The 23,218-nt window shown below is 25.2% G+C and overlaps 1 protein-coding gene across 2 annotated transcripts in view; it reads left to right on the forward strand.

Annotated features, from left to right (window-relative positions):
* Nucleotides 1–211: 211 nt before the first annotated feature.
* Nucleotides 212–23,218, forward strand: part of LOC117181513 (coiled-coil domain-containing protein 47) — a 24,282-nt gene continuing 1,275 nt past the window's right edge. Inside the window, exons 1-4 of one of the 2 annotated variants that reach the window (XM_033374274.1) lie at nt 212–352; nt 5,354–5,619; nt 11,293–12,038; nt 17,777–17,948. In XM_033374274.1, coding sequence (XP_033230165.1) covers nt 5,359–5,619; nt 11,293–12,038; nt 17,777–17,948 — 1,179 coding nt within the window. In that variant the 5' untranslated portion in view covers nt 212–352; nt 5,354–5,358. Of the gene's footprint in view, nt 353–5,353; nt 5,620–11,292; nt 12,039–17,776; nt 17,949–23,218 lie in introns of those variants that run through there. The other variant, XM_033374275.1, reaches the window with a different exon arrangement.

Here is a 23,218-nt window from a genome sequence, read left to right on the forward strand (position 1 = left end):
CACCTATATACAAAAATTCAACATTTTTTAATTTGAGCAGTACCCGATTTCGTAAATTTAATTATAGAATTTAAAAGTTTAGCTTAATATTGAGTTGAAAGTTTTTAGTGCTTTTTTGGCTCTTTGGGATAAATTAATAATTTATTCTGATCAAGCAGTAGCACCTCAAACCGGAAGCGAGATGTCAGGCGTAACGTCACGAGTTTACAAGACTAGTTGCCAACTTCAGGTTGTGCAAGTCACTCTTCTGCTACTTTCTGCGATCGTTAATATTTTTGATATAATTAATTCCTGCAATTAACGAATGCATGTCTGTAAAGTGATTAAATTTTCTGGTGCATCACTCAACAAGGTAACGGCTCTGACTATACAGTACATCTCATAATCTAAAATTTCACGCCATTTTCACATAGCCTTTTGGAGCATTCCGTTTGCATTTTTAATGAACATTTTGGAGTTTTTATAATTTAACTGGTAAATATCTTGTTTTTATCATAGAAAATTACAAAAAGTATATACTAAGGTATGTTGTTTCAAAACTAAGTCTGCTTATTTGAATACTTTTTAATTTATAGATCGACATTTATACTATTATTTGAAGGTTAGGTTACAAGGTCTTGGTATGGACATGCATGTTCAGGCTAAAGTGCGATAAAAATATTGATTAATCCAGTGAAAAGTTGAATTAAGGATGGATAAAAAAGTGGACATTTATGACGTCCTAAATTAGGAACAAGTGTTACATTTTTAAAAACACATTTTATATTTGATTTTTGGTCCGTCAAATATTATTTATCAAGCAGAATTATTTTTCGGCAAAAAGCTTGAAATTCGAATAGTATTTTTTGTTTTATTATTACACTTTTATTTCAGGAAATGTGATTGTTACTCTGAACTTATTCTTATTTGTTTTATGTAAACTTTGAAAGTTTAAAAACTTCAAACAAAATGGATCCGAGAGAAAGCACATTAGGGTGCTCCAATTTTTTCTTCGAATTTTCGTGCATGTCAACTCAAATTTTGTTTTAATACAAAAATAAGTAAATGCGTTTAAAAATGATATTCAAAGGTTCCGCAAGCCCCATGAATTTTAACACGTATTTAACATTCAAAAAAAAGTTTTTGTACATTTGATTCAGAATCGTCAATAGTAGGTCAATCGAGTTGAAACTTAACATTTCTGTTCATAATTAGTCATAGAAAACGAATAACTAATTACTTTTTCAAATATCACCTTCATAAGTCTGTTTTATAGGGTGCCAAAAATACTCGATGAGTAGAAAATTGTTTTTTGCGAGTTTTGGCAATAATTATGATTTTTATTGGTTTAAAGAAATAAAAATTGTTTATGATACAAAAAGTACTACTTTTTATCGACAATAAGATGTTTAAATAAATTTTTAAACTATTTATCATTTGCTATAGCAGTTTGCAATAATCAACTAAATTTCATAGAAATAATTGTTTAATACATTTCTTATTATTTAAAAAAGTATTCTTTGAAGAATAATACTAGAAAGTTGAATTTTTTTCAAAATTTTTTGTCTACTTTTCAATTATAGTCGAGTAATAATTAACTCGAGTTAACAAACATGATTGCTTGAATAATTTATTATTATTTTAATAAAATTCTCTTTGAATAATGTTAAAAAATTGTGTTTCTTACTGAAATTTGGAACTTTTTTTCAACTTTTCACATACTGCGAGGTAATAATCATAAAGATATTTGCTAGTTTTTCTGTAAATATTGCTCTTTTTCGTTTTTTACTTCGTGAGATAATCAATGAATGCGAATCACCAAACATTTTTGTTTAGGAATATGTTATTGTTTATAATCACGTACTTTTAGATTATTGAAAGAAGATTGCGGCTTTTATGAATTTTTTAACTTTGCTTTGACTTTTCATTTAGGAACAAATAATAATATTAATTTAAACAAAAAGGCTCTGAGTAACTGCTTCAATAAAAATTGTCATCACACAAATGTTTATTTATTATATGTTCATTAACGAAAAGCCAAGTGAAAAATTAAAAACAAAACTGCATATCAATTATCTAAGAGAAGATCGTTATAAGGAAAAATATATTTTTTAAACAATCATATTTATTAACATGCATTATTATTCACTAAGTGAAAAGTGGACAAAGAGTTAAAAACTTAAGAAAAAAACTGCTACTATCTAGCATAAATATAGATGATAGTTATAAACATTTAAACAATATTAATTTGTACAAACTATTATGTTTGATAAACTTTAATAATTATTTAATAGGTTTTATTGATCCATATACCGTTTGTTCACCATGATCTTCTCTTTTTTTATCTTTAGAACCCTTCGTTGTTGATGTTTGATGTTCAAATTTGAAAGCCAGTAGATCTGTAGATAAGTATATTTTCATGATAAGAAATTTAATAGGTTTTATTCAGACCTGTAAAATTTTCTTTATCTGCAAAAATTGTTATTGAAATTTTTTTTACCTACATGTTTTGACTTCAATTCAAGTCTTTTTCAAGGGAAAAAAAGACTGAATAATAAAGGTTATTTGAGGCTTGATAGCATTCTATTTATTAAAAAAATTAAATTAAGGGAAAATTGAATAAATATAAAAATTATTTATAAATTAGACAAATCATTTCGAAGTTTAATAAGACTTTACTAGACATGCATAGCACTAGGGATAACTTCAAATTCGAATTGTTCTGAGAAAGGTATTCCCTTTTAAACATTAATCATTTTGTTTGAAATTATTATAGAATTTAATACGTTATAAAATGTTTGAAAAATAGAACACATCAATTGTGATTATCATATTAAAAAGTTAAGAACGTATTACTTTACATTAACAATAACCTGAAATTCTCATGGGAAAATTGCATACACTCTAAGTGAAGAATGACCAGAAGTGAAGAAATTGGAGAAAAAAGCACTACTGTCTAACATTATTCAAAGAGAATATTGTTATAAATAATAGTAAAGGGTTTAAACAATTGTTTCTGTCAAATTTAATTGATTATTGCCTAGTTCTAACTGAAAAGTTGGAAATAAGTTGAAAAATTCGGAAGAAACCGCAATTTTCTAACTCTCCTCGAAGAGAAAATGATTAAAAACATTAGCAAATTGTTTAAAAAAATAATAATGTAAACATCTGTGTAATTATCAGTTTAAAGTAGTATTTTATGATACTGGCCCTGTAAAAAAGAATAATAGGGGTGATTTAAACAAATTAATTATTAATTTGTATTCCATAGCCAATTGTGATTATAAATGCTGAGTTTAAACTCGATATAGCGCATTTTTTAAAACGAATTAATTTTTATGTTAATTCAAACAAAGTTGGGGACGACATGCATAAAAAATAAAAATAAAAAAGGTCCAATGAATTTTTGGACCACCCTAATGCATATTATAAATTTGTAGGGTGGCCGTTGGACCGGGAAACCGTGAATTTTTTTAGTCTGGGAATAATCGGAAATAGACAGTGAATTTATGTTTTGACCTGGAATTTTACAATTCTTTAGAAGAAAAATTTGTCCAAGTTCGATTTCAAAAGTTTTAAAAATCGAAATTCTTTTTCTTAAAAAATTTTCCATTTTTATTGTTAAGCTTACATTTTTTATTTAAAAAATTTTTAAATGCAGGCCTGAAGACTTAAACAATTAAAAAATAAAAACGTTTGAAGTTTAGAATTTTGGATAAGAACCATTTTTATTTCATCAACTGTAAATAAAATATTTTCAAATTGATATGTACTTTAAGTATTAAAAATTTAATAATAATTGATTCGACAAAAAGATTCTGAATCCGTTGAAAATTTAAGAACTTTTAGATTTTAGCGTTAAAAATTGAACTGTTTCCATTCGAAAGTCTTCGTTATTAAAAAAATGTAAACGTCAGGTTGAAACCTCATAAACTATTTTCAACTTAAAAATAACTTCACAATTATATATTCGTAATTAAAGAATTTCATTAAATTTAAAATATTGTTTCAGTCTAAAATATTTCATTTTTTAATTAAGACAAAGGACAATTATTTAATATTTAGAAATATTTCTCTGTTTATTTAAAACGATTAAACTGAAACCAAATATTTAAAATTATACAAATTGAAACTGAATGATTTGACATAGAAAACCTTAAATCGTTAAAGTTTAGAAAAACTTTTATACTCTAAATGTTACTATTTTAATTGTTATTTTCAAAAGAATTTTTATTTGTAAGTGAAATTGTTAATTTTCTATATATAAATAACAATTTAACACTTATTATTTGTAGAAATAATTGGCGTAATTTAAAAAAATATTTAGAGGTTTTGAAAATATTCAAGATTAATTAAAAACATTTAAAGTTATTTCAAATAATTTAGCGAAGTATTTGCGCGGACAAACTTCGGCTATTTGTACTAAAATTCCGGTGCAAATAGCAACAGTTTAATATAAAAGAAAATATAAATTATAGCATATTAAAAAAAATTACAAGCTTTTTAAGCAAGGCTTCAAAAGAATCAAAAAACATTTTCTTGAGATTCCTAGGAAAATTTAAAATAATTTTTCATTTTGAGAAATTATTTTAAGAGAATGTTTAGAAAGTTTTTAAAACATTTCCAAAATTGTCAAAAAAGAATTTGGAAGATTTCAAGGATTTTTTTTTAATTTTCAGGATTTTCTAAAAATCGTAGGAAAAATTCGATTCATTTGAACAGATATTTAGAAGTTTGGAAAAAATTTCAAAAGTAATTCTAAATTTGAAAAATGTAAAACTATTTTTAGATTCCACAAGATTTTGAATTACATTTTTGAAACTTTTCAACGGTCTTTAAACTATTTACGATGAAAATAATTTAAGAAGTGTTCAGTTTAAAAAAATTTTAATTTTGTATTTTTCAATGTTTCTAGCTTAAAATTGCTTAAAATAATATAATTTTGAAAATTTTAGAGCTCATTGATTGATTCTTTAATTTATAGAGCATTGAAAATTATCATGTAGATATATATTTTTAGAATTGAATATCAATCTTTGAACTACATAATTTTATGAAAGTACTTCCATTTTATATATTTTTATGTTTATTCAACATTTGAGTAGAAAATTTTTGATTTAAAGAAATTTTACGTTCAATTTTAAGGGTTTAAAACTCAAGAGTTCCGTTTTGAGTGCTTTAATTTATAGTTTATTTTTTATTGCTTCAAATGGAAAAACGTTTAGCTTTAAAATTCGAATTTTTTAGGTTTTATTAATCGTGTTTTCATGGTCCGGACCGGGAAAGATCGGGAATTTTTACCGTCTATTAAAACGGCCACCCTGAATTTGTCTTCACCTTTCACAAAAAAGCTGGAATATATATTTTTTTTCAGGAAAAATGAAATTGTGGCTCGTTATACTTCACATAGTTTTAGTTGGAACGAATCTATGGGTCACTGCACATTTTCACGAAGACCTTCCGGAAGACAATGAATTTGCCGAGTTTGAGGATTTCGAAGAAGACAAAACAAATTCTCGTGTCGAAGCGCAACAAGAAGAAGAAGAGGAAGATGAGTTCATTGAATCCGATAAGGACCAAACTTTCGACGAGGAAGACGCTTTGGTAGAGGATGGTGACAGTGAATTCGATCATTTCCAGGTGCGTAATAGGGAATTCATTTAAATAAATTTCTTTTTTTTTATCCAATGGAAACTTTTTATATTCCTCAGGATCACAAATACGATTTTAAATAATTACAATAGTTTACACAAGCTTAAACGGGATTAAAATTAAAAAATTTAACAGAAATAGAAAGTTATCAAAATCACTAATAATATAAGGGAATGTTTAATATACTTAAAAAATATTTACAGATTTGATCTCTGAATCAATGTGGAAATTTAATAGATATTTAAGAAAAATGTACAATTTTGTCGTCACGCGAAAAATGTGGGATAATGAAAAAAATTGTCAATGATTTTAAGAATTAAATAAATATCATAAGTTATGTATTACGAAAGAAAAAAAAATAATTTTGTATGGAAAAAATTTAAGACTTACGAAAATAATTATTTCAACAATATTTTATGCAATCGATTTTTTTTGCACCTTTTTTCAGTTTTGAAAATAAGTCAATAATATTCAAATAAGGTTATTTGTTTCTACACCGGAAATAGCATTTTTCTCAAATTTTTAATTTAATATAATGTTATTTATTTAAAATTGCAAACAATAAAGAGCATTTTTTCACAATCTTAAGATTAATCAATATTTTAATAATATTGATTTAGACCAAGTAGATAAACAAAATTAACATCTAAAACTATCAATTAATTTCCCTGGTCAAAAAACCTCCATAAAAAATTGAATAAAGTTTTAATTTCATTTTTTTATTTGTAGGAAAGTAAAAATGGTTAGTTGCATATTTTTAATCATTGTTTTTCCTTATAAAATTCTAATATTATTAGAAAATGATTGTTACTACTTGAAGAAAGTTTTTTTGAAATAAGTTAAATTTTATTTAATGTTTAAAAAGTATACTTTTTAAAATATTTTACGAGAAAATGAGGCATCACTGTTACTATTATATAAAATTCACGCAACGAATACGCCGTTAATTTTATAATTACAAGGTGAACGATAAAAGCAAAGATAGAAGAAATTTGAAACGAACAAATCGAATAATAATTCACAAAGTGGCTGCTGTACCGGAAAACCGAAAAATGACCGGGGATTTATTTACCTGAAGGTCTGAACTTTCAATTGAATGAAATATTTTCCCCTATTTTTATTTTACCCATTAATATTGTTCCAACTGTAATTTAAAATATGCCTTATGATTCGGTTTCAATAATTAATTATTTCCAATATAAACGAACAAACATTCCAGCACTTTTTTCTAGTTTACATATTTATCAGTCAAAAATGTCGTTCACTTAAACGTTCGAAACTTCAGGGACATCGGGAGTTTTATGGTTCCATGGAATAACAGTGAATTTATTTTTTGGTCGGGTATTTTACCAAAAATTCAGAATAAAAAATCTGTCCAACTTTGATTTCAACCGTTTTTTTTTAAATAATTAGTTAAATTGTGATCTTTTTCAATTATGATATTCAGTTTTTTATGCGTAATTCGAAAATCTTTCACTTTGAAAATTTAAAAAAATTTGAAGTCTATATGTTAATTTACAGAATTAAAAAATTCAGTTTTAAAGATTTAAACAATTAAAATTAGAAGCGATCGGAATCAGTTCACAATTTTAAAGTTGAAAATTGAACTGTTTCAATTGAAAAGTCTTTTTAGTAAAACAAATGTAAAAGCCTGGTTGGAACTTTATAAACTATTTTCAATTTTAAAATAACTGCAAAATAATATATTTATAATTTATAAATATTTATAAATTAATTTTGAGAAAGTATTTAAAAAGATTTAGAAAATTGTCAAAAATGAATGTGAAAGATTTTAGGGAAATTTTTTCAATTTGGCAGGATTTTAAATAAAATTTTAGGGAAAATGCCAATCATTTTGAAAGATGTTTAGAAGTTACACACAAAAATTTTAATTTTAAAAAATGTGAAACAATATAGTAAATGTTTCAAGATTTTGAAATAAATTTTTAAGCATTTGAAGGGTTTTTAAAATATTTAAAATTAAAATAACTTTTAATTTAAGAAGTGTTCTGTTTGTAAAAAGTTGAAATCGTTTAATTTATAGTTTTTCTAGCTTAAAATTGCTTAAAATGATTAATATGATATAAATCCAGTCAATTCTATTGAATTTCAACACATTGCACTAGTCGCAAAATAATTTACCAAGAATTTCTTGTGCAATTATTAATAAATGCAAACCCTGGTGTCAAATATGTTTACGACAAACTAAAACGTTCTATCAGAACATCGTTTTTACAAATGCTTGTAGGAAACGATAGATTTTTATAGATGATTATTTTGTATAAAAAATAAAAACCTTATAAGAAAAGTGATCCTAATTTCTTATACATTTTTTTCGAAAATGACCAATTTCCACAAATTTTATGAATAATGACACCTCCTTATGAAATTATAGGAAAAATACACCTGGAGAAATTAGATGTAGTTTTTTATATATATATTTTTTTAGAAAATTCTAAATTCATGCACATGGTCAATAAATACAATTTTATATAGAGGAATTTAATTTTAGACCGCTAACTATTCTATTTGACCAAAAAATCTTTTCTTTTTTCTACTTTATCTTCTTTTCTTTGTTCATTCGAGAATCAGAGAGAGAAAGAGAGCAAGAAAAATCGCATTGGTTCACGTATGATGTCTTAACTTCATTTAATGTTTATTATTTGCGATATAATTTTTTCTCTTGAATAAAGAAAATATTGCAAAAAAAGCGCAAAATTTCAATGTTTTCTTAAAATTTAATGTAACAAACATTTTATGTCGGTACGAAGAATTAATACAATTTTTAAGACATCTCGACTCTAGGAAAATATTAATAAAAATCAAATAAATATATGGGTGATTCCTAAAACGTTGACCTGTACGTCATTTTCCACTTTTCTTTTGAATAATATGTTTTTTCTTCACAATAATTATTCGTACTATTTATCATGCATTATAAAATTCTTAATTTTATACTTACGAAGATTTCAGCATAGATAAAAATCAAGTTATCGCCGTTTATTCCAAATAACTCTTAATAATTATCACTATTTTTGCATAATAATTTTTCTTAAATGTCCGGAATTTTAAAATTGTTTTTGATATTTTTTTTTATATTTTACAAAACATTTCTTCCAGGGGACAAAATATTACAATTGTTCCAACATGTTTGTGTTAATTTTAGACTTTTTGCACCATGCAGCCAAATGTTTCATAATAATCATGATTAGTTAGTCCAATTATATAGAAATATACTTTTAAAATGATCAAGAACATTAAAAACAGGCGGTGATGGAGAATAGTTTTTTTAAATATGAAATAATACATTTTACCAACAGATAACGAAAACGAACGATTTGAAAAAGCTAGTTGCAATTTTTAAATATTTTTTCTTAAAAAATGACAAATCTCTACGCATCATTGAATGTTGACAGTCCAGAATTAGAGAATTAATATTTTCTCGAAAATTTGTTCATTGCATAATAATTTAATTAAAAATCAAAGACACTTCGTAATAAAAAAGATTTTTTTAAATTATAAATTTTTAAATACAGTAATAGAAAAAAAATCATTTTAATGTTAGTTACAATTTTAGCGTATTGGTAATTTTTTTTCTTTCCTTCATGATATTTATTGAAATTATTATCGGTTATTAAAAGTGAAAAACTAAATTTTCACTTTTCAAAATCTGTGAATTGGTAACCTCAATATTCTTGTACGATTTACTTAGAATTGGTTCACTTTTTTCTTATCATAACTTCTTTACCTTCATTCAGAAATTCAATATCTCGAGAGTAAGATTTTATTTTATATTTAAGTTAAAGATTACATTTATCATCGCAGTCTGCAGCCTAGCCTATTCGAATTTGTATTCATTTACAGCAACGCGTCTTTTCTGGACTGGACTTGTGTCTTATTTTTAAATGGTGATTTGGATTTTACAAAATTTTTTTCGCTCCTGAAAAATTCCGATTTTGTTGGTTATCTAGTTCTATACTGCCATTCTTCAATTATGAATCAATACAATTCTTTACCAATAAATAGAAAAATTTACGACTCCAAAATGAAGTCTTACTTTTTCATAATTTTTTAATAGTTTTTTTGTTTGTAGAAAATTACGAATTTTTACAAAAAATAACGAAAACTTGCAATTTGCAAAAGTTATATTTGTAGTTTTTCTGATGAATTTGCGAATTCCTTCATACAATTATAAATAAATAATATCTTATCAGAAGAAATAGACAAGTCTACGACTCCAAAATCAAGGTTTAGTTTATTATAATTTTTTATCGCTTTGGGTATGAAATTATGAGTTTCTACAAAGTTTGATGAATATTTAATTACATAAATATGTATGTGAAGCATTAGGAAAATGTAGAACCCTACATCGACATTAAAAAAAAATTCTATGAAAACGACACCCTTGTAAAACGATGTAGTTTTTCGTAAAAAATTTATTTAGAATATTTATATTTTCCACATTTTGAAATTTCGCGAAACCGGCATAAGATTATTGAAAACGGACAAAATAAAATAGTTGCAACATTTTAGACAAAGCATATTTAAAAACAGTTCATTTCGGAGTTTTCCTATTCTTGTGTCAACCCTTAAATTATACTTTTAAATTTTGTAAACTTAAATTACATCCTTCAATCTTTTTAATTAATTTGTATAAGGTAAGGGATAGTTTGAAGAGTTTAAAGAACTTTTGATGTATTGTGTGAATTAAATAGAATTAAGGACAGACTACACAAAATTAACAAAAAGTTCGAAAATTTTTAATTTTTCACTATCACCATCGAGGAAAAAATTTATTTCGACTCCACAATTTATTGTAAATTCGCAGAAATTTCCATAGAAATTCATAATTTTTTTTTTAATTCTGAAATTATAATCGTATTTTTTGTCATTGAAAAAAAAATCAATTCAAAAGTGTTAAGTTTGCGCGAGAAGTACTAAAATAATTATTTGGACTTTGAATTGGGTGCAAATAAAAAAACTAGTCATTTTCTCCAAATTCCAGGACTTTTGATGGTTTTCCGATTTTTGTATCAACCCTTAAATCATACTTTTAAATTTTGTAAACTTAAATTACATCCTTCAATCTTTTTAATTAATTTGTATAGGGTGAGGGAGAGCGAAGAGTTTAAAGAACTCTGGACTTATTGTGTGAATTAAATAGAGTTAAGACACACTGCACAACATTAAGAAAACGTTCGATTTAAGATTTTTTACTATCGCCTTCGACGAAAAAACTATTTCTACTCCAAAATGCATTTTAAATTGGTAGAAAATTCCATAAAAATTTATAGAAGTGTTAGTATAAATTCGTAGGACTTATTTGTACTAGGGAATGTAAAGGACTTTTCAATATTTTTTAAATTCTAAACAATTCTCACTAATATTATCATAAGACTTTTAAAAATTCTGAAATTATAATCGTATTATTTTCGTTGATACAAAAATCAGTTCGTTTTAATTCGAAAGTTTTAAATTCGCCGAGAAGTACTAAAATAATGATTAAAACTTTGAATTGAATGCGAATAAAAAAACCAGTCATTTTTTCAAAATTCAAGGACTTTTGATGCTTTTCCGATTCTTGTATCAACCTTCAAATTATACTTTTAAGTTTCGCAAACTTAAAGTACATTCTTCGATCTCTGTAATTACTCTTTACAGGATGAGGAAGAGTTTGAAGGCTTGGACGTAGCCGGAGGAAATGCGGGGGCAAAGCCCGAGGAGCCTTCAACACTGACAATCACCAAAGTCCCTCTGCATTTGCGCGCAAGATGGGACAGTTTCTACCTCGAAATTTTAATGATCGCCGGTCTTGTGGTCTACTTTATAAATTACATCGCAGGTCGATCAAAAAATTGTCGCATCGCCGAATCGTGGTTCAACGATCACAATCAGCTTTTCAGCGAGAATTTCTCTCTGGTCGGTGACACTGGAAAAACTGCTGAAGAAGCTTCCGATAATGGCGCAGTTGTGAAGGAAAGCGAGTCTCAGTACAGTCTCTATTGTTCTGGAAGAGTGGGATGCGATTCGATGCTGATAGAACTTAAATTGCTGAAACGCCAGGACTTAGTGGCGGTTTTGGCACAAATGGTGCGACCACAAAACGACCAAGCGCACATTCGAATCGACCTTACCAAAGACGAGACTGATAATTTTATCTTGGCAGTCGCTGCCAAGAAGACTGCCATGCATTTGGCGAGGGATATGGCTGATATTAGCGTTTATTGTCCAGAAAAAAGACCCGGAGAAAAATTTAATTTACCATCGGGCTTTCTTGTCATGTCCGAAATCCCCGAGGCGACTTCTGCGGTTTTAGATACGAGAGTTATCCAGGCATTTACGAAATACGCACAATATATTGATTACGTTCATATCAGTGACCAGTATAGCGGACCCAAACAACAAGAGTGAGTATCCTATTTTCAGTCGGTAACCTACTTTTTTAATCCTTAATAAAAGCCTCGAAACGTTCTTCTGGTGTCTTACATATTATGGAATTTTTTTTCAGTATTCCTTAGGACACCAAGGATCCTTTAGGACTCATGATTGTAACTTAAAGCTAACAAAAATTATTTAATTCAAATCTCCCGGAAGATTAAATATTTTTCTAATAAAATGGATTGAATTATGTTCAATAGAATCACCTGTAATCTATAACAGACCGTACCTGGAAAACCTGGAATTTTTATATACCTCGAAAAATCTGGAAATGTCAGGGAATTTTTTCGCGAGCGTGCTTAATTTTTTGTTTAAATTCAATTTAAAAGCAACATAAAATTAAATAAAACCATGATTCTTCATTTGTAAAAGTAGCTTTATATTACTGTATTTTGCTATTTTGCTATTTTACAGAAAAATCTTTCATAGTTAAATATTACGCTTATGTTGAAGTCATATTTTCGGTTGAATTCGACTGTTTTTGATTAAAAATTAAAGTCTTTTTGTTTGAAATATCAGCTACTACATTTTTCATTCAGATATAATATTTTTTGGAATATAAATTTAATTACTTGGGTAAAAGCTAAACTCGTTTGTTAAAAATGAATTTTTTTGGTTGAAGCTTGATAATTTTAACCCGTCGAGTACAAACCTATTTTTTCGAACTACTCCCACACACTGGGTCAACCTGACTCTGTTCACTGTTTGGTTGTCTATATTCTATAACAGGGGTCTCCAAAGAGCGATCCTGGTGTCTACTAGCGATCCCAGACCAGTAGGTCGGAGCTACTCGGCTCTGACCCAGAACTGTAAAAATCCTTTACCTGATTTAAGCCCCTTAGATTTTAGAACCCTTAAACTCGAGACCCTCCATTAAATTGGAAACTTCACGCTAAAATTGTAATCTACACGGTAAAATTGAGAATTACAAAATAAAATAATCAATTTTTAGTTTTTGTTACTATAATAGTATTGAATGAAATAATTAATGCAATTTTAATGTTTTATACTCACAATTCAATTAAACTGAAAATCAATTTGTTTATGAATAATTAAAATGTTTATTTTCAAATTAAGATTTAAGTTTCTTAAAAATATATCTTCATTTGATAATTATTATAATTACATAAAAAATTATATCCCAATAAATTAAAGTAACTTAAAATAATAGTCCTGATATTAAAAACAATCCGTTTTTAAATTCATAATAACCAATTTTTTAATATTAAGAGTTTATAAAAATTGTTAAATGGGCCTAGACAATTTATAACATTATCAAATCTAGCAGATAAAAAAAATACAATTAAAACTCCTCGGAAAAGATACTTGATAGAAGTTATGTATAACTTAAAATCTTTAAAACTAAGAAATTTGAATTTCTATTAATTTGAATGATTAAAAATTTGTACTAATTTCCAGCAGTGACTTAATTCCTAACTACATGCCTCAGACACACCACACTATTAAACTATTTAAATTTTTTTGCAACAATGACACTATTTTTCTTCTATTTCGAAAAAATTACACGAAATACACTATTTTCAAAAAAAAGTCCATTTTTCAACTAAACAAATTAGTTTTCAACAAAATGCATAAACGTTTATCCAAATAGTTGAATGTTCAACTAATATAAATTTCTATCAAAAAGGACAAATTTTTAACAAATTACATACATTTTCTACTAAATAATTTAAACAGTTTATGTGATTTTAGTACAAATTTTACCTAATTATTTTTTCATTACATTTTTTCTAAATAAATAGTTTCATTTTGAAATCAACAAAATATCAATTTTTACCACAAAATAAAGAAGTTAAATTTGCATTGGGGACAATTAAATAACAATAAAGACGAAAACAAATTTGTGCAAATCATTTTAATTTTGTATGAAATATGTAGTAGAATTTTTTATCCAATTGTTGATGTTTAAGCCAAAACGACGAAAATTTTATATAACAGTTGAATTTTCGATAAAATAGGCAAATTTAGTTAAAGAAAATACTTGATTTTTAATTAAAAAATTGATTTTCTAACAAACAAGTTAACCGGAATGATAAATTTTGAACCAAATAGGTACATTTTCTACCTAATTGTTGATTTTTTAAATCAAAAGTGCGAATGTTCTACAAAACAGTTAAACGAAGCAGTTAAACGAAGCAGTATTAATAAACATTATCATTGTATTTTGTATTACCAGTCTTTGTAAACGTATACATTTTAAAGTTTTATTTATAATACAATTGTTTTGACATTTCGAACGATAAAAATGAGGGAGAATTACTTTTTTATTTATTTCAGACAAAATTATCGCATCAATTAAAAGTTTTGTGATCGTAATAACAATTTAAAATTCTACAATTTCAGCAGCTTTGGCTTTAAAACATTCAATTTAGTTTACAGTTAACAATTTTAAAACTTGAATCACTTTGAACTGGAAATTATTTTGATTTAAATCTTAATATTTTTGAATAATTAAATTTTGGACGCAATAATATTAGCTTTGAATTTTTAATTATGCAATTTTCATAATTCTAAATTACAAATATTTCAATTTTTAGAACTTGAATCGCCTCTAATTGGAAATTATTTTTATTTGAAAGTTAAATTTTTTTAATAATTCCATTTTGAACGGTTCAATTAGCTTTGCATTTTTAATGATAAAATTTAATAAAAGGTTTGCATTATTAATGTTGCAAAAATTCATTTGTAAACAACTATTCGCAATTAGTTAGTTTAGAATTTTAAATACTTTAAACCACATCCTTTTTGTTACAAGTTCCGTTAAGTTATACCAGAAAAAAAGGTCCTCCAGGTTCCACTTTCAGAACCGAGCCCTTCCAACTGAGATTTTTTTTGTGTGGGGTCATAAATTTTATCTCAGTTTACCGTAAAAAAAAAAAAAATTGGAAGATCTTCAAAAAGGTTGAGCGATCCTGGGTCACGCTGCACCTGTGAATTGTGGAGACCCCTGCAGTAGAGGTTCATGACTTGAGTTGAAAGTTAATCTTTTTTGTTCAAAATGTAACTATTCCTACCAAAGATTAATTATTTTAGTTAGAAATACATAATTTTGATGGAAAATTGAACTATTTTGTTAACAATTTTTTTTGTTAAAAAATAATATTTTCATCTAAAAATTTAACGATTCTATTTATAATAAAAATTGAACCTTTATATACCTAAATTCAACTCTCTTGTTGAAAATTCATGTATTTTGTTGAAAAATTGTATTTTTGGTAAAAAATTAATCATATTCTTTAAAAATTCATCTTTTTCGTTGGAAATTTTAAATATTCCAGTTGAACATTCATTATTTTATTTAAAAATGTAATTTTTTGTTGAAAATTCTACTATTACAGTTAAAGATTCATGATTTTAGTTGAAAATTTAACTATTTCAACTAAATATTCATCATTTTAGTTATAAATTCATCACTTTGATGGAAAATTGGACTGTTTTATTAAAAGTTCCTTTTTTTTGTTAAAAATTAATTTTTTCAGCTGAAAATTTAACGATACTATATATGGTTAAAAATTGATCTTATTAGTTCTAAATTCAACTATCTCGATGATAATTCATGTGTTTGCCCGTAGTTGACCGATTAAAAAAAAAACACATTTTTTGACGAAGTTATGGGTATTAGAGCTTTTAATGTTGGTGATGCAGTTTATAAGAAATTTTATTGGTGCCATTTTTGAAATGTTGCAGTATCGGAAGCAATCTCGATGTTTCATTTTTTTCCTTGATTTTGATACACTTTTTCTTCACTTTAAAAATCTTCCGAAAAATTTAAAAAAGTTGAAAACTGGCAAAAATGGCAGCCATTGTTTCGAAAATATTTAAATTCAAATTTTTCAAAAAGGCCTTCTTTTTCCCCCTAATTTTTTCTACTAAAAAAGATGAATTTATGAAAAATGAATATTCACATTTGTTGGCAATAACGAGACGAGATACGAAAAAAGTTAAAAGATCAAAATTACGCTTAATACATTCTAGAAACAGTTTCTTAGCACTTTTCTCTATCTTGCGTTTTTTTCTTCAATTTTCGGCCCTAAAATTTTAGTGAAAATTTCCAAAAAACTCAAGATAAAGAAAAGTTCTTAGAAACTTTCTTTAAAAGTTTTTTAGAGGAAAAATTGTGCTCTTTAGGATAAATGCACCATATTAGAACCAACTTTTTTAAAAATGGATTGAAAATTCCTCTTTCATGGTAGGGAAGTCGTCTTTTTTGTTTTTGAAATTTCATCTTTCTTGTTTGCAAATTTAACTGTCTTCTAAAAATGTCGTCTTTTTAACATAAAAATTCAACTATTTGGTTAAAAATTTATTTATTATGTTGAAAATTGGTCTCTTTTGTTAAAAATTAATCTTTCTTGGTTGACAACGATCTATTTGTTCAAAATTCTACTTTTCAGGCTGATAATTGAACTGGCTTCTAAAAAATATATTTTGGCTTAAAATCTTTGACGAATTTGACGTTAAAAATGTTCAAAGTGAATCTTCCTAAAGCTCAAAATTAATAAAAATTATGAACTACTCGCATTTGAAAATAATCCAAGTTTCTAAGTTTAACCTTTCATAAAGAAATGTTTCAAACCCATATTCAGAATCCTTCAAGCTGAATGACTATTGTTAAAAAATGGTTTTTACTTCAAAGTTTTGTTTGATTTTGCAAAGAATATTTGAAATTTAATAAAAATTATATATTCTATATTCCTAAAAAAATAAAGTTATTTTAATCATTGTGACTTTTTTCAAAATTCTATCCGACTTTCTTCGTAATTTTATGCGATAAAAGCATTCTTGTTGATCCGAGCCCTGTATCTTTCATTCCCTGTATACCTTATTCTAAATTCCATAGGGACTGTCATTACGAAATTTGAAAATAAATATTCTGCAAAATAAGATTTTTTTTAAATGCGCAAAAACCTTTTTTTGTATGTAGTTATTAAGAAAATGTAGACATTAAAAAAAATGAATATGTCGAACCTGAAATTCATTCAATTTGAACCAAACATATATTTGATAATTTTTCTTTTTCGAAAAAAAAACTTTTATCGTGATTTAGGATTTCTAGGATTTTATTTCTTTTTGCGATTTTGGAACTTTATAAACACCACGAAAAAGAATCCATCCAAAAAACACGTTTTTGTACATTTTCAAAAAATGCTAAATAAAGCAGATTTTTTTTTAATTTTAAAATTTTAACATTGTAAATTTAAAAACGAGAAAAGAAGATATTAACAGATTTCATTTTTCTCTTTGCTTGTTTTGGATGTCGACCTACAAATTCTTGTCCTTCAGCTCGAACTATTCGATTAATTTTAGCTTTTTTACTTCGCTCTAATGCACATAAAATTGTGTATCTAACTAATTTCTTGTTTTCGACTTTTTTAAATCACTGTAAATGGGTTTCCAACGCCCTAAGTATATCCAATTTTTAAAAATAAATTCGTTAATCGCAGAAGTCATTGAAAAATCATTGAAAATTATTTAAAAACTTGACATTTCTTATAAAAATATATTTATTTTCGACATTTAAAAATAAATGTTTCATCTTTCCTCTATTTTATCCATTTTTCGAGAGAAAATTACTCTATTTCCGCTTTTTTGAGCTAGTTTTGCGCTCTGATCCCCTGTATTATTAAAAGGGATGGTTTATGTTGCTTTTTAGGCTTTACTGCTATACTTTTTTCTTTTTCTTTAGGGATTCTAGTCAGCTCACAATGCCGGAAGTAAAGAGGGTGCTTTTGGTGGGCCTAAATATTAGCATTAAGGGCCGTATTCAGAGTGCGGAAATGCAAGAAAGAATGAGGCCTTTACTCCAGTTAACGTTTTATTTGCTGGATAAACTGCGTCGATTCAAACTTTCCAAAGAGGTTTGTACCAATTAAAATTCAGAGTAATTTTTGGACACCGTCAATTAAGGCAAAAAGACTATTACTGGGACATCTTAGAAAGTATTTATAATACTGGGACAAGAATAATTATTGTTGAGTATCTTTTATATTCTAACATAAATCATAAAATTAAACATTTTCTAGTATTTTTGAAGTTCTTATGAATTTATTACCACACATTCTTTTTGTTTTGGCAATGTATACATTTCAAAACTTTCCGCATAACTGATATAGCATTGCTTTTTATAATTTGATAGTAATAAATTAAATTTCTTAATAAAAATTATTATGTATGCATTAAAATTAAATATTACAGATTGATATTAAATATTATAAATATTAATAAGGTTAATATTATCAATTCACTTCAAAATTCAACTATTTGGTTGTAAACTAATTTATCTGTTGAAAATTTTTCTTTATTTTGAGAGTTAAAAATAGAACTGTTTTGAAGAAAACTCGTTTTTTTGGGGACGAAAATTCATTCTTTTTGGTTGAAAACTCTACTATTACATTTTTTATTCAGAATTCATCTTAATTAAAATTAATACATAAATTTGAAAGCGTTCAAACAGTTTCAATTATTTTTTGGTTAAAAAATTTATTATTTTGTTGAAATTTAAAAAGCTGTAACGTTATTTAAATTCTGAAAAATACCAACTTTTTGTAAGTAAAATGTTGAGACGTTGATATGAATTTGATTTGAAAAATAAAGAAAAATAGATGTCTTATTATTTATAACAGTCTATTCTTGCTTTTTAATGTATTTTATAATTGTCAGTAAATTGTAACATTTTATTTTGATAAACCTCATTGGATTTTCCTTGCTCCAGTAACTATAAAGTTAATATTTTATTTTTTATTCTAATCGATAAAATAATAAGGTAAACCGACCATTACTAGGACAAGATAAAAAGTACGTCTAATACTGGGACAATAATAAATATCGTTGAGTATCTTTTATATTGCAACATAAATCATGAAAATAACAATTTTCTAGTATTTTTGAAGTTCTTTTGAAATTGTTAACACTATTAATTTTTATTCTAACAAGTTATATATTGAGTAAAAGATAATAAAAAATACTTCTCAAAATCTGTGAATGAACTGCTTCAAAATTCGCCATTTTTTTTGTATTTCAAAATTTTTTGCACAACTTATAAAGCATTGTATTATTGAAATTTCCCGCATTTGGACAAATTCTCGACGAAGTTGCCTACATCGGGACGAGCTTTTTAAATAAATGTCGCAGTATTGTGTTAGTAACTCCAATTCTAACCTCAAATTTTGCCAACTCCTTAAGTAAGTAATTTCATTAGTTACTCATAAATTAAATTTTTCAATATAAATTAGTAAATTATACATTAAAATTTAATATTATAAATATTAATAAGATTAATATTATCGATTTACTTTTTTAAATAATTTAAATCAATATAATTTTCTGTGGGAAATTTATATTTCCATCTTAAAAATATAACTGTTTTAAAGAAAACTCGTCTTTTTGTCTTGAAAATTCAACAGTTTGGTTACATTTTTTTACTTTCTTGACTAAAAAATCTTTTTTGATTAAAATTTTAACTATTTTCTTGAAAATCCGTCTTTTTAGTTAGAAAATTTATCTTTTTAATCATAAATAATATCTTTCTGAGCAAAAATGCAACTGTGGTTGAAAATTAGTTTGTTTAGGTTGAGGCTTCAACAGTTTGATTGAAAATTCGTGTTTTTCTTTGAATAATAATTTAACTGATTTCAATTTTTAATTAAAATCTTTTTTGGTTCAAATATCAACTATTATATTTTTTTATCAGAGTTCACCTTTTTTGGTTAACCTAAATACTTAAGTTTTCTAACAAGCTGTAGAATTTAAAAATAAAAGAAACTAATTTTCTACCAAAAAAGAGTTCTTACCAAAAATATAATAGTTGACATTTCAACCAAAAAATGCTTTAATTATAAATTAAAATATTGAATTAATTATTTTAAAAAAAAAGAATTTTCACCCAGACAGTTCCACTTGTAACCAAAACAGATAAAATTTCGATCAAATGAAATGATTTGTGAAGCAAATAAGATTTTTATTAAAAAAAAATAAAAATATTTCAACCCAATTGTTGAATCTTCTGCCATAATAATATAATTTTCAAACCCAAATTATCGATTTTTTCTAGTCCAAAACAAGAGTTATACTTTTAACTCTCAAATATGAATTTTCAACAAAAAATATAATTTACTACCAAAGAGTGGAATTTTCAAGTAAAATTATCAATCTTTTACAAAGTAGTATAACTTTTAACCAAGGAGTGGGATTTTTAGCGAAAAAATCAAATTCTTATCTAGAAATATAATAGTTGACATTTTAACTTGAAGTGATTTTAATTACAAATTAAAAGTAGTTGAATCATTTTAAAAAAAGACGAATTTTAAATTAAACTGTTGAAGCCTCAACCTAAATAGATTAATTTTCAGACCAATTTTTGTTCAAGAAAGATGAAATTTATAATAAAAAAGATAAATTTTCGAACCAAAAAGACGAATTTTCAAAAAAATACTATTAATCTTATTAATATTTAGAATATTCAATATTAATAATTAATATTAAATTTTAATACATACTGACTAATTGTATTGAAAAATTGAATTTATGATTTACTATTAAATAACTTACAAGGAGTTGGAAAAATTTGAGGTTAGAATTGGAGGTTTCAATAAACCACTTTGAATAACTTTAAAAAAATAAATAATCAGTTGAACGGAAAACGTAGAGCTTATGAACAATATTTTTAATATTAACTAATTTGATAATACCTTGTTATTTTTTTAAGCAAAATGGTAACATGTCTATATGAATTTTATTTAAAAATAAATTCCTTATGATTCATCACAATCCATTCTTGCTTTTTAATGTATTCTATAATTGTAAGTAAATTGTAACATTTAATTTTGATAAACCCCATTGGATTTTCCTTGTCTAAGTATTGGCTTATTTTAAGCCTCCTGTCACCGAGAGTTGAAAATGGCTTTTTAATAAGCATGAAATATCTAGGAGAAATGGTTTCGGTTTTATTTTCAAAGAATAATTTTAAGTTTTAAAGATTTTAAAATGTGGCTTAAAAGAATATGGAAGACTTTGAGAAAATTTTTTTTTTAATTATTTAAGATTTACAAATTTTTTAGGTGAACTGAATTTTGTCAGAGTGTGAAAAAAGTTCTTAAAATTCATAGGAAATTTTTAATGATTGTTTTGTAAGGGAAAATCGAAAAAAGATCACAAAGCATTTTGAATTATTTCCTAAAATCTTTAAAAAGTGTGAAAGATTTTAAAGCAAAATTTTGCCATATTACATAATTTTCGAAAAAATTTGAGTAAGTTTAAGAGATATTCAAAAGTTTTGAAAACGATTCAAAAATAATTAAAACTTGTAAAGATTTGTTAAGAATTTTGTAAAGTTTCACGAAAATTAAAGATATTTTTCAGGTTCCTAAGAAAAATTAAAATAATTTTTTATTTTGAAAAATTAATTTGAAGAGATTATTTTAAAAGATTTTAGAATATTTCAAAAATAGTCAAAGAAGAATCGGAATGATTTAAAGGCAGTTTTAAAAATTTTTCAGAATAAATTAAAAATGCAGGAAAAACTTAATTAAATTTTAGAAATTAGAAGGTTTAAAACGTCTGACAAGATTTAAAAAAAAAAAGAATATTGCTTATATTCTTGTGCAAATTTAAAATAATTTTCTATTTTGAAAAATGAACTTTAAGAGAAAATTGGAAAATGTTTTTAAACATAACAAACGATTTCCTCAAATTTCTAAAAATAGTTTAGAAGATTTTAAATCAAAATGTTTCAATTTGTTAAGATTGCAAAATAAAAACGAACAAAAAGTGGATAAATTCAAGAAATATTTAGTAGAATTTAAAAGAATTCCGAAAGTTTTCAAGAGAAAAAACAATTTTTTTTAATTTCTGGATAAATTTAGAAGATAGTAAGGTATTTTTTTAATTTGGAATGATATTTGAAAATTTTGAGAGAAATTCGTGTCAGTTAAAAATATTTTCAGGAATTTAAGACGTTTTAAATAGATTACAAATATTTGAAAACTCGGAAACATTTTCGAAAATGTATCAAATATTTCTTGATTCCTTCCCAACTTCTAAAAGTTCTAAACATCTTTTAAAGAACTCGAATTATTCATAATATTTTGTAAAATCCTGTATTATGAGAAAAATTCGTTAACATTTTCTAGATTCTTTTTTGACAAGCTTGAAATATTAAAAAAATTTAAAGTTCTCAAGAATTTTAAGAAAATTATATTTACATAAATTTAAAAACAAGGTGATAATACTTATTTTCTTATCCTCAATTCTCAGAATTTAATTTCTTTAAGAGTGACAAATTAAAAAATATTTTAGCTTCGTTACGAAGCTTAATTGATTAAAAAAAATATCACATTTAAGAGTTCTTTATTTCATTGTAATAGAAAACACTATTTTAGGATTTATCATACACCTTGTTTATCATATATAGATTTAATAATTATATTTATTCTGTAGTAGCATTATATTTTAAAACTCAATATAAAAAAAATTAGTTCTTCATCACTATATTTAAAAGTATTTGAATATCTAGGACTAAAACAAAATAACGAAAAAATCAATAACAAAATCATAAATTAACAAGAAAAAAAATTGCCGAATTATTAAATAAGTGAATTGTTAAATTCCCATAAATATTTCTGTCGCTGAAATTTAAAATTTGTCGAAAATAATTAATAAATTATATATAAATGTTAATTAAATTGCTTGCCTTATTGATAATTCTATTAATAGCTCATAAGTTAATAATCAATTAACTGTATTCAGCAGTTCTAAATTTCGATAAATGAAATATTTGTGGGAATTTAATAATTTGTTTATTTTACAAGTCGGTGAATTTTAGTTTTGGATATTTTTAAATTCGGGATTTTATTTGTGGTCAATTAAAAATCTTGTTATTTGAAATTAGGAAAATTTTGTAATTTTATAATATGAAATAAAGAAAAAATGATTTTAAAGGGTCGTAAATATTTATTTTGTAATTTTTATGAATTTTTCTTATGATACTGCATAAGCTTAAAAAATATCCTTTTATATTAATCATCTATAAAAACGAAACAAGTGTATCAAGGTAAAGTAAATGGCAGCGTGCCCAGAGGTAGACCGCGGAAAGAATGGTTAGAATGTGTGAATGAGACCCTACTTAGAAGAG

Source organism: Belonocnema kinseyi, chromosome 10, assembly GCF_010883055.1.
Source record: "Belonocnema kinseyi isolate 2016_QV_RU_SX_M_011 chromosome 10, B_treatae_v1, whole genome shotgun sequence".
NCBI lineage: Eukaryota > Metazoa > Arthropoda > Insecta > Hymenoptera > Cynipidae > Belonocnema > Belonocnema kinseyi.